General features: G+C 35.6%; 2 protein-coding genes across 2 annotated transcripts in view; both read left to right on the top strand.

Annotated features, from left to right (window-relative positions):
* The window catches only part of gnai2b (guanine nucleotide binding protein (G protein), alpha inhibiting activity polypeptide 2b), a 93,004-nt gene extending 89,592 nt beyond the window's left edge, over positions 1-3,412 (top strand). The window contains 2 exon segments of the mRNA NM_199842.1: positions 103-319; positions 2,562-3,412. Of these exon segments, the coding sequence (NP_956136.1) occupies positions 103-293 (191 nt within the window). The 3' untranslated portion in view covers positions 294-319; positions 2,562-3,412.
* Positions 3,413-5,311: 1,899 nt separating this feature from the next.
* inka1b (inka box actin regulator 1b) lies at positions 5,312-12,658 on the top strand. The gene is given in 3 exon segments (NM_199788.1): positions 5,312-5,409; positions 5,500-5,553; positions 11,710-12,658. Coding segments are annotated over 2 exon segments (867 nt in total). The 5' UTR covers positions 5,312-5,409; positions 5,500-5,550; the 3' UTR covers positions 12,574-12,658.
* Positions 12,659-13,196: the final 538 nt, after the last annotated feature.

The following is a 13,196-nucleotide window of genomic DNA, read 5'->3' as shown; positions in this document are numbered from 1 at the left end:
GATTCAGAAAATGCTGGAGGGTATGGGAGTTAGAATCTCTAAAACTGCACTGATCACAAGACGCACAAGTTCAAATCGATTTTCTGTATTTTGTTGATGCAGGAGCCAATAAATATGACGAGGCTGCCAGTTACATCCAGACCAAGTTCGAGGATCTCAACAAAAAAAAGGACACCAAGGAGATTTACACCCACTTCACCTGTGCTACTGACACTAAGAACGTGCAGTTTGTGTTTGACGCCGTTACTGACGTCATTATCAAGAACAACCTGAAGGACTGTGGCCTCTTTTAATGACAGCAGCCCCGGAGAATCATGAGGTCAGAACAACAACACACACACATTTATGTACCCCAGAGTGTGTCAGATTAAATATATATACAGTTCAAGTTAGAATTATTAGCCCTCCTGAGTTATTTGCCCTACTATAGATGTTTTCCCGAATTTCTGTTTAACTGAGAGCAGATTTTTTTCAACACATTTCTAATCATAATAGTTTTAATAACTCATTTCTAATGACGGATTTATTTTATCTTTGCCATGATGACAGTCAATAATATTTGACTAGATATTTTTCAAGATACTAGAATTCAGCTTAAAGTGACATTTAAAGGCTTAACTAGGTTAATTATTTTTTAATTAATTATTTAATTTAATTATTTAATTATTTTTCTCAATTTAGAGTAATTAGGCAAGTCATTGTGTAATGATGGTTTGTTCTGTAGACTACTGAAAACAAATATTACTTATGGGGGTTAATTATATTAAAATGGTTTTAAAAATTGCTTTTATTCTAGTCGAAATAAAACAAATAAGACTTTCTCCAGAAGAAAAAAAATTGTAGGAAATACTGTGGAAAAAATCATTATATCTGTCCCAAAACACACCAGAAACCAATAAAATGACTGGTTTTAATAATAAAAAGCCAGTTTTGCAGTGGAAACCATTAGACCTTCGATTACATTTAAGTAGTTTCAAGCACTTTATCCAAAATCAAAGCAGTTTTCAACCCGTAAAAGCAGATTATTATTCAAATGAAAGCATTTTCAAGGATTTCCAGCTCTCATATGAACACCCAGTGAATTATTGTTTTGTCTAGATAGCAAGGTGGCACACTACTGTGTGTTTGGACTTGGCAAACCACCTGTAAAAAACACACAGGCTGTTTCTCAACATGTGTTCTTCAGCGGTCTTGCGTCCTCGTGTTCTCGTGCAACGTCATCATCAGCTGCCTAAGTTCAGTTCCAATACTCAAGACCGCAAGTACGGAGGACGCGTGAAACTTCCCGGATGTGTTCTTGATATCAAGGACGCACCGATGCAGACTTGAGCGCCGAACTTGCTCTGGAAGTCCCAGAAGTCATTGCGACTGAAGGTGGGAAGCGCTGCATTTTATCTAGATTTATTATTAAAGTTCAGAGATATGAATTATTTGCCTCAGGAGTTACCCTAAATGAAACGGTGAAAGCAAACATTACCATGGACATCTCAATAAAAGAATAAACACATTAAGGGTTGTTTGTTTGCTGAAATTCGTATTAAAATCTGTTTTATTTATATTGTGCAACATATATTTATAATGTTTTTATGCAAAGTATATATTTTGAAAAGGGGAAAAACAATAAATGGTTGTATTAGTGCTGTAATGTTTAAATAATTTACCATTTAAAACACGTGAAGGTCATGTGACCATCAGGAAGAACGCAGCATCTCAATTCTCAAAGGATGCATTCTCTGCCCTCGCGGTCTCCTGAGTTTGTTCTTCCGAGGACACCTGGCAAGACCGGTCTCCATAAGAACACAAGTCCGTTCTCTGCGTTCTTGAAATTGAGAAACAGCCACACTTTCATTTCTCTGACACTTTAACCTAGTGGTTCCCAAAATGGGGGTCGCAGGACAATGACAGGGGGTCGCTTGGTGATTTCAAAAGTCAAATAAATTTTATTAAACTATTATTATTACCATATTTTAACCATAACCCACAATTTGATATAGTTTTATATAATATAATGCATAAATAAGACACAATTTTTATTTATTAATTTATTTGTATTTATTTATTTATATTGTATTTATTAAAATAGTATTAATATTTTATATTAAATAAACTAATTAATAATAATAAATAAAATTCATTTTATGTATTATTTATTAATAATAAAAATTAATATTAATTAAAATATAAATATAGGGGTGACGTGGTGGCTTAGTGGTTAGCACTGTCGCCTCACAGCAAGAAAGTCGCTGGTTCGAGTTCCGGCTGCATCAGTTGGCATTTCTGTGTGGAGTTTGCTTGTTCTCCTCGTGTTTGCGTGGGTTTACTCCGGGTGCTCCAGTTTCTGCCACAATATAAACACAAGGTGAATTAAGTAAGCTAAATTTGCCGTGGTGTATGGATGTTTCCCAGGACTGGGTTGCTGCTGGCAGGTCATCCACTGTGTAAAACATGCTGCATAAGTTGGCGGTTCATTCTGCTGTGGCGCCCCCTGATGAACGACTAAATCAAAGGAAAATGAATGAATCTATGAATAACCTCATTGTGTTGTTGTGTTTTCTCCTCAGGATGGTGTCTATTCATTTGATGGACCTGGTCAGTGGGTTAGACTGCTAGACTGCCTTCAAACACCTATCAGAATCGTAATGTGTTTTTTTAATTTTTATTTTTTTTATTGTGACAACCCGAAATGAACGAGTCGTGAACAAGGAAAAGAGAAACTTCACCCAGTTCCAGCACATCATCCTCCTTTCCTGAATCTTGTTTTTAAATCAGTCTCAGTGTGTACATATTTAATTTTCAGCCCAGCGATGAGTGGAGAGTCGGGATTATTCTTTTTTTTTTCTTTGTTTGTTTCTATTGAGCTTTTAGGTTATGTTTTTTGACAGCAGGGTCGGGCGAACACTTCTTTTATGGATGTGCTAATTTTATCGAACTCAAAATGCTTCTTTTGTAAAGTAAATGTGAGCACAGAAAGAAAACGAGACATCTCTTTTTTTTTTTTGTAAAACATCAGCACCGAATCCTCATCCCACACTCAATCTGTATATTGTTGCATGACGGACCATCTGAACCTGCTCGAAAAAGCTCCAAAACACACAGCGTGACGTCCCTTTACACTCTCTATAGCGTCATCTCTGTCCACTAACGTGTAAATATATATTGTGTCCGCCCTCACATTTCCCTGTCCTCATTGCTGTACACCATCTTCCTTTGGCGCGATGTCTGTGCCTTGTTTTCACTGTCTGTAGATCATAGGGCTGTTTTTATTCACTCTATCAAATGGAAAGTGTACAAGTGTTGAGCACATTTTAAGAGCTAAATAATAATAATAATAAAACTAGACTACAGTCTTTGGGTTATTATCTGAATTCCTTACTAATTATTTCATTGGAAATAAAAGTTGATATGTAAGATAGACCTGTGCTCTTTGTGTCTTTTATATCAAGTGTCTCTTTTAACATTTTTTGGTGATTTGTGTGTCATTTTGTGGGACATTCTACCAGAAATGTACATTTTCACCAATAAAAAATGTGACAGGGCCTGTCCTTTAGGCTTCTTGTCCTCAAAAAATAAAAAATAAAATAAAAAAACATACAAAACAAGCATCAAGTCATACAATTCAATAATAGAAGGCATCCTTAATCACACTTTCAGCTTCTCTCCTCCGTCAAAATATGTCACTTCCTCTGAACATAAAATGCGTGCAATACATCTTTAAGGCTATGACTTAATGTAATGCAAATGTGACAGGATTGACAGAAGCATGGGGACAATTGTGAATTTATTTGTATTATATATTTGTAGTATTTATTTGTAGTATGTAGAATGAATGAAAACAGCTTAAACTTGCTGTTTCTGAAGTTTTTTTCTTCTAAAAAACAGTTTTTAGCATAACAAAACTGTTAAAGCTGTAGGTTCATTTGGGCTGAGGACAAAGACAATCACAGGGTTTGTACATTTGTAAAGTGTTTTAATAAAGAAAAAAAGTCTGAGAACTAAACAAATAACATTCCTTTACAGAACAACTCACAGAAATCAGTCCATTTTAGATTTTTTTTTTGTGATTAAATACTTTATATACACTGTATTTATGTTTTTATTTCAGGGACAGACCATGTACGTTTCTGGTAGAATGCCTCTTATGCTGTTGTATTCAAGTTCTTTATTGCCTGCAGTGCTGTTTTTGACCGCGTGGTGGCGTAAGAGAGACAAAGAAGGACTGATCCAGCCAAACTAATTCATAAGAGAATAATAGAGACATTTAATTACCTACAAGATAAAAAGCTAAAACTACAATTGGGAGAATATTAGAATTTTTTTTTATATATTAGACCAAAATGATCTTTGGGAAAGTACTGTAGTCTTACCATGGTTCAGTGGTGCCTAATCTTGATGTCTAGTTAATTTCATGTTTGTAGTTCATAGCTTATTAATAGTTATAATAGTTACTTATAAATAAATAAATAAAAAAAAACATTACAGCATGTTTTTTTTATTTTTTCTCAATTTGTTGGGAAAACGTACATTTTTGAAGTAAAAAAAACCTTACAAAAAATTTAATGTTTGTAAGTTATTGATTTAATTGTTCTCTCTTTCTCTCTCTCTCTCTCTCTCCCCCCCCTCTCTCTCTCCCTCCCTCTCTCCCTCTCTATTTCTCTCTCTCTCTCTGTGTAAGTGAAATGTTATTGCACCATAAAATAACTGTTCAAAAGTAGTTTATAATTTAATTTAATAGTTTATTCAGTGATTTTAATGATGAATTTACAGCTTCAGTACTTCTGTCTTCAGTCACATGATCCTTCAGAAATCACTCTAATATTAATTATTATTATTATTATTTGAGGATGTTATTAATAAAAGCTTACAAAAACTACATACAAGTAATAAATATTTAATAAATAAATATGTAACCATTTTTGTAAAAAAAGATATATATTTTTTGTAACATTTAATAAATGCTGCCTAATATAATGCACACTTTACAATAAGCTACATAAGCATCTGTTTTTCAATCTGATTTTTTTTTTTTTTTACATATTATAGAATATCATAATAGAAGTTATTTAATGTCAATAGTCTTAATAATTGTAACACATTTGTCAAAGGCTCCATTAGTTATTGTAATTTTTGTTAATGCATCCTGAATTAATAAGTCCTGCAGATCTCAGGTGTGAAGCGCTTGTATTATTTACTCACGTTTCATTTCTCGCGTCATGATTGGATGACACAATGACGCGCGTCTCTGATTGGTTGAGATGGTGCTGGCAGGAAACTGACGGCACGCTCAAAAGCACTCAGCAGCACCGCTCTCTGCAAAGCAAACTCATACAGACTGATAACAGGACACGCGGCTATTAGCGCTGTGCTTGACTGATTTATACATCTGGGAAATATTATTTTGGGTACAATTTGGTAAGTGTCTCGAACGCTCTTAGGTCGTGATAGACTCAATTTTGCATTATTTGAAAAAAATATTAATGGCGGACGTATCTTTATTTTCAGGGAAAAGTAAAAAATATTTCAAGGTGGACTAACAGCGGAAAATAAACAAACATGGTGAGTGTTCTGCTTTTACTTGCTTGCTTGACTTTATTTGGACACGTATAAGTCTTTAGAGATGATTATTCATATTTGTAGCAGTTGTGTATATAACTTACTAGGGGAAAAAACACACAACGTGTGTACTCTAGCTTTTATATAAAGCAAAAACAAACCAAAAAACATCTCTTTTTTTTGTGTAGAAAACTGGGTACTCTAGCTTTATATAAAGTATATAAAGCAAAAATGACTTTAATAGTAGTAAAGAAAAAGAGACATCTCTATTTTTGTAGAGAAAGTTGAACTCTAGCTTTATATACAGTATATAAAGCAAATAGATGACTTTTTAATAGTAGTAAAGAAGACGAGACATCTCTATTTTTGCTAAATAAAAACGTGTCCTCTAGCTTTAAATGCAGTATATAAAGCAAAAAAATTACTTTAATAGTAGTAAAGAAGATGAGACATTTACTTTTTTTGTAGAAAAATGTGTACTCTAGCTTTATATACAGTATAAAAAGCAACAAAAAAAAAAGACTTAAATTGTAGTAACAGTAGTAACGTTAGTAGTAAATGACTAAATGTCTGATTTGCTTTAAAGATAGTTTGTTGCAGCTTTTACAAAGATTTACTGTAGTAACAACTACACAAAATGACGATTGTTCAAATTGCACATTTAAAATAAGCTGAAACAAAACAATTAAGTGGTCCAAAACAAACTCAATAATGGTGTTGTGTTCAATCAACTTAAAATTGTAAATCTATTAAGTTAACTTAATTTCTCCATAGAGGATTTTTACAGTGTAAACATGGTGTTGTGGTAACATGAAATTGTATTACAAATGAAAACAAATGCTCAGAGTAGATCCTATTTTGCGATTTATTATTGTTTGAACAACCATGGAAAAACAACAACATTATTATTATTATTATTATTAATATACAATTGTTAGTTTCTCAGCACTTCCTCTAAACTGTCAGTTGAATTCAAATTGAATTCCTTTGTTCAGACGCTGCATTAATATTCAGTACTAACTCCAGTATTAATGTGGCATTGTCTGGTGTATTATGTGCCTCCCTCAGGCATAATAAACTGTCTTCTACTGTAATCTGGGTAGTGAAATAAAATGTAGGTTTTCAGCAGTGATGAAGGTTAACCACCACCCAACTTCTATGCATTTTTCATGGCCTCTGGCAACCGCTGGCTCTATACACACACACACACACACACACACACACACACACACACACACACACACACACACACACACACACACACACACACACACAGAGAGCCAAATGGCTAAGATCTCACAGCTGTGATAACAGCATTGGTCCTATAGCTCTCCTCAAACCCGTCTGCAGTTTAAGAGCTGCTTCACTTAGATGGGTGTTTTTCAAAAGCATTCCTGTAAAATTCCGAATGCTTACAGCTATGGCAGAGATGGAAGTGAAAGTAAAGTAAATGATCTGAGAGCAGGGAATGGTATCGCTGGAAAACAGGGGCTTTCTATGGTGGAAAGGTGTGGACCCTGAACTGATTGAAATCTCTTGATCTGGCCAGGCCTGGACGAGGGGAGTCTTTTGATGTTGATTTAAAGAACTAAGGATGGAATTCTGTGAGTCGAGACATTCTGGAGGATTTAAAGCAGAGATGTACTTTTGAAAACCATGTTGTTAACTAACTTAGTACTTTGTTTTAATTTAATTATTACTTGATATGCATTTACACTAAGAAAATTGGTACAAAGGCTGATATAAAAAAAAGCACTTTAAAAGGTTCACATTGGCATTTAGACACTTTTTTTGAGACTTTGCTGCTTTTTACGTATTAATGACTATTCAATGTGCAAACAAGTACCTATTATTATTATTATTATTATTATTATTAATCAATTAATTAATTTATATTTATTTATGTATTATTTAATTTTTTTGTTACATTTTGTTGAAGTACTACTTTGTTGATTTATAACTTTTTAATCTTGAGACCTATTTTAAAGAAATCTAATAAAACTGACAAAATGCCTGAAGGAAAACTTTAAAAATAAATCTTAAATCAAACTGAAAATCTTTAAAAAGTGACTATTTTTTGTGTAAATATATTTAGAAAACATTTGCAAAACTACAAAAAAAAATTATTCAATTAAAAACAAATTTAATAAAATCAAATTCCTAAGTGTTCTTTCTGATCTGCTTTTAATTGGTGTTTATTATTATTTTATTTTGATGTAGTTTTGCATTACTGACTTGGTTATCACTTTATTTTGATGGTCCCTTTAACACATTTTGTTGAGTTTAAGTTAAATTGCATCTATATGCCAACTAGTTAACACTAGATTACAAGTAGACTGCGTGGATTTGCCATGAACTGACCACCAATGTCCAGCCATTACTGAAATGCCCCCACCAATAATTGAATCGCCTTCAAAATAAAGTAATGCTCCATCAACCCTTAGTTACTCAGACATGCAGAAAGGGTTAAATCAAAACCTACTGCCAGATTGCAGTAAAATCATGTAAATTGACTTTTGCAGCATGTGACGTGTTTCATTAATTGTCGTTTGTGTTAAGTGTTTAAAGCCTTTATTCATGTTTTAAAAGCACAAGAGAATTTGTGCTGATCTATGCATGCGCTATAGGGATGTATGTCCCAAACAATGTCAAGAGCAAATCTACACCCTTGAGTAGACTGTTATGGTTAGTGTAAGTTGACATGTACTTGCTAAGTTTCTTATAGTCCGTTAAATGTCTGTTGAAGGAGCAGTATCAGCAGATATTAAGCAGACAGTCTACTAATAATCAAATGAGATTTAATTGGCATGTAGTTGCAATGCAACTTTTAGTCAACAATATGTGTAATAGGGACCATCAAAATAAAGTCTTACCCTGACTTAATTCCTAATTTTAATCACATTACTGTAAATGCGACTGTAAATAGCTTTGTATTGAATCCTCTGGAATGGATTGATAAACAAAATTAGGCTGATCCCAGTTCATCTTCTGTGAACTCAAGCCAACATGGTGCTGCATTGTCCCAAAGAATGACATCATCTCCTCTCAGACCACAACAATCGGTGCATTAATCATGGCGTTGAGGTGAAGTGTGGCGCTGCAGGAAGGGTTTCCCGTTCCCACAATGGTGCGGATGCGTCTGCATGGATCATACTCTGACTCTTCTCTTGTGTGTGTTTGCTTCTCTCCCACTCATGTTGAATAATACATCTGGATTTAACTCTGGACTGAAGGGGAAAATCTGTCAACTTGTTTGCTTCTTGGGTTGTTTAGATGATAATTGCTCCTGGACATGTCAATTTAGCAAAGAATATGCAGCTTGTATTTAGAACATTTATGAAGAACAGACTCCTATTTACAGCACAAAACTCAAAACTCAAAAAAAAAAAAAAAAAAAATATATATATATATATATATATATATATATATATATATATATATATATATATATATATATATATATATATATATATATATATATAATTTTTTTTTTTTTTTTTTACCCCAAATGCTTGGATATTTAAGTAAAATATACTTTGTTCATTGAGCTTAAAGGTGCAGTAGTTGATATTAAGCTAACCAGTTATATTCAGATCTTTCAAATCCAATGCCTCCCCTGTCATTCAAAGCTACACCTCCTGAAATCGCAAATGTGCATATTAAAGATGACAGACCCACTAGATCACAGGTGTCAAACTCAGTTCCAAAAGGGCCGCAGCTCTGCACAGTTTAGTTCCAACCCTAATTAAACACACCTGATCAAACTAATTGAGTCCTTCAGGCTTGTTTGAAACCTACAGGTAAGTGTGTTGGAGCAGGGTTGGAACTAAACTGTGCAGGGTTTCGGCCCTCCAGGAATTGAGTTTGACACCCCTGCACTAGATCATGTCATTCGCCAGTTAGAGAACTTTACAATGCTACCATTCCCAACAACAAACTGTACTATATCTAGCACATTTTCAGTTGTTATTTAGTTGGCAAGCAAAACTTGTCATCACTCGCTCATCAGTCTCGCTCTCTCACATGCTTTTTCCTAAAGCCATTACTTTATGCTTAGTGGTTGTTTGGCGGGCTGCAGGAATTACACTTACTAAGCCATACTTGCATGCTATTTCAGACTAAATATTCAGAGTAGCGGTAAACAATACAGGAAGTGCGTCACAGACTGTCATTGTTAAAAAAATTAACCAATGTAAATATAAAACCAACTTCACCTCAGTAAAGCAGGCTAGGCAGAATAGCGCTATTTACTGACGTTTTTATTTTTATTTTTTTACTAAATAAAAATCAACATTATCGATGCTGTAAAATCACGTTATGAAACTGAAATAAGGCACATTAATCTTTCACTAGAAGATTTCATTGGCTGAACAACACTTCTGTGCATATAACCCATTCATAACAGCACAATCTACATCAGCTTTGCGTGACTAAAATAAAACATCACATTACCTGTCTAGAAGAAATACTTCAGCCATGGTGTCGTTCTTCCTCCAGCGTGCGAAACTAACTCCAATACTGATTCAGGATTTTCAAAAGTTTTGATTTAGCATTTGTTTTTATCGCTGTCACTTGTGTCCCTGTGACCACGGCCGATCTGCATGAAAGGGTGCGCAGTATATATCTACTTTTGCTGACAGACAGTTTGGGCTACTTATCAGAATTATGGGAATTATCAGCTCGACATTTTTTAATTGGATGAACATTTTTTTTTTAGTTTCATGTCTCATCCAGAGTATAAAACTACATACAAGCACATTTAGATCATTTACTTTAATCAGTACTATTGGACTGTGACAAGACTTTCAACCAGCACAACAAAAAATGTTTCTGAAGACAATCATCCACTGCTCCTTTAAAAACACCTTTTACACATTTAATATTCTGTTTCTCTCGGAACTGAGAAAACCTGTGCGTGGCTTTTTTTTTTTTTTTTTTTTTTTTTTTTTAGTGTGAGCTGATTGGATTTAGTTAAAGTCGACACTAGGCTTGTGCGTTATCCCAATTTTTATACCTTCAAATGTCCTCCCGATTTTAGCCCGGTATCCAGTATTACCGTGCATAAAAAAAATAATAAAAATATGACGCAAGGCTCAGACAGCATCACTAAACTGTTGGCTTGTGCCTAAACCATTCAGAAATTGAATACCGTATATGCGACCTTATATGTGACGTGCGGCCACCTGTTTGTCTTGTTCGTATTAAATATCTACATGGGATGCTCTCTCTCATTCTCACATGCACAGAGAGAGAGAGAGAGAGAGAGAGAGAGAGAGAGAGAGAGAGAGAGAGAGAGAGAGAGAGAGAGAGAGAGAGAGAGAGAGAGAGAGAGAGAGAGAGAGAGATGGAGAGAGAGAGAGAGAGAGAGAGAGAGAGAGAGAGAGAGAGAGAGAGAGAGAGAGAGAGAGAGAGAGAGAGAGAGAGAGAGAGAGAGAGAGAGAGAGAGATACATACATACATACATACATACATACATACATACATACATACATACATACATACATACATACATACATACATACATACATACATACATACATACATACATACATACATACATACATACATACATACATACATACATACATGCATACATACACAAACACACTGTGTGTCGTTTGGTGCTGTGTCTCTCTCTCTCTCTCACATTCTCACACACACACACAAGAAATCTGGTCTGGTCCTGCGGTACAGCAGCGGGAATGCAGACTTCTAGTTCTTATTTACCACGTCTCCCTTTTTAATCGGTCGAAACCGGAAATACTACCAAACTGCAGGTCACTTGGTGAGCAACTCAGCATCTTACCTCCCCTCTCTCTCTCCTCCACACGGTCCCGTGATGACAATCACGCATAAGCATTTGTTGGCATTAAATAAAAAATATTTAATTTTTATGACGGTATAAGGGTATTAAAATTGACACCGTTGCTATTTTTAGATCCTGCTGTACCATATTACCGTATTACTGGCCAAGCCTAGTAGACACCTTTTCCTCACCATTTGTTTGTCAAAACAAGGGCAAACTATTTAGTTTTTTCTTAATGATATGCACAGATGAAATTTGAACACAAAACTAGCAATGTGAGCTAACAAAGTTAGTGAACTTCAAGTAAAGAGTGCAGTCCAAATACTAACTATTTCCTTTTTTCCTTTCTCCAGCTGTGTGTTCGCAATTCAGGCGAGTGTTTCCGGGATCATATGCGGCACATGATGCGTTCTCTGCAGGACCTGAAGCAGATCCGGGAGCCTGACGATCAATCCAAATGCTCCTACGTGACACGAGCCCGTCAAAAGAGGATTAAACAGCGAGAGCAGCTCAGTCGCCTGCGGATCTCTGATGTTAGCGACACGAGTACCTACGATTCTGCCTGCTGTCTGGCCAGTCCATTAGAGGAAGAGGAAGACCAGGAGAATCACGCTGAACGTTTGGCTCAAGGCTCTCCGAGCAGCATCAAGAGCCTGGACTTTGATTCTGGTTATTCTGAAGCATCGTGGCAGGATGAAGGTGTGGTGTTGAGGAGAACCAGGAATGTTCGTGTTTCGTCGTCTGCATGCGTTCGCACTAATCGAATTAGGCCTAAATCTACATCGGACGCATGTTTGGAGCGTTGGACATCATTTGAGGCGAGTGACCCGACAGACTGGACCACGTCTCTGTTAACCAGAGGCCGGAATAGGCAACCACTGGTACTGGGGGACAACAGTTTTGCAGATCTGATCAAAAACTGGATGGATCTTCCTGAATGTCCTGATTCTGCAGAACTGAAGCCCAGTCGCAAAACCGCCTTTTTGGTGAACATGCGACGGAAAATCGCAGGCATTTCTAAAGGACTCGAGGAGAGAAGGTCTGCGGAGGCTAAACGCATGTCTTGTCCTGTGGGATTTCAACCTCCTAAACCCTTCTTTCACCAGTCACACACCAGTTTACACCCAATGGGAACAGACTTTTACCAGTTCAGCTCAGTTATGAAGTCTGGGAGCCGACAGCCAATCATATGCAATGATGTCATTGGATATATCTGATGCGTGAGATGGACGGGATTATTTCTGAAAGTGTCTTAACTTGTTGTGTCAATAAATATTGCAATAAATGTTTTATTTAAAATTATTTTCTTATCCGTTTTGTTCTTTTTAATAGAAACACATCGCAACTGATGCCATCTTTAATGATACTTGATAATAATGAGAACACTGTGAGTCCCGTTAAAGTGCTTGTTTACACCTGATCAATTCATGAATTTACTCATTGGATTGCTATATCTGATTTAAACTGTGCGATATGCAGGTTTAACCTATGACTAGGATCAGACAATATCTGTTTTTTTTTTTTGTTTTTTTTTTTGCTATTATTGTGCATAAAAAAAAAAAATCAGCAGAATTGAGGAATGATTTTGAGAGCATAGTAACAGGCTGAGTTCAGACTGCATGATTTTTAGCCCCGATGTCGACTCGTTGACAGTTGTTGAAAAAATCACAGACAAATGCCTGAAATCATGGGCAAATCGGTGCTCGTTCACGTGAGTAAAGCTGCCTTTACACCACTTTTCACCCCTTAGACTTCAGTTTATACACACACAAATGCATCAGACTGGGAACGCAAGCTCGATCGAAACGCAAGCTTGTGTGAAAAAGTTTTGCAGTTCGCT

Source organism: Danio rerio, chromosome 6 (assembly GCF_049306965.1).
Source record: "Danio rerio strain Tuebingen ecotype United States chromosome 6, GRCz12tu, whole genome shotgun sequence".
Classification (NCBI taxonomy): domain Eukaryota; kingdom Metazoa; phylum Chordata; class Actinopteri; order Cypriniformes; family Danionidae; genus Danio; species Danio rerio.
The sequence above is the reverse complement of the archived record's forward strand: the minus strand, read 5'-3'. Positions and strand labels throughout refer to the sequence as shown.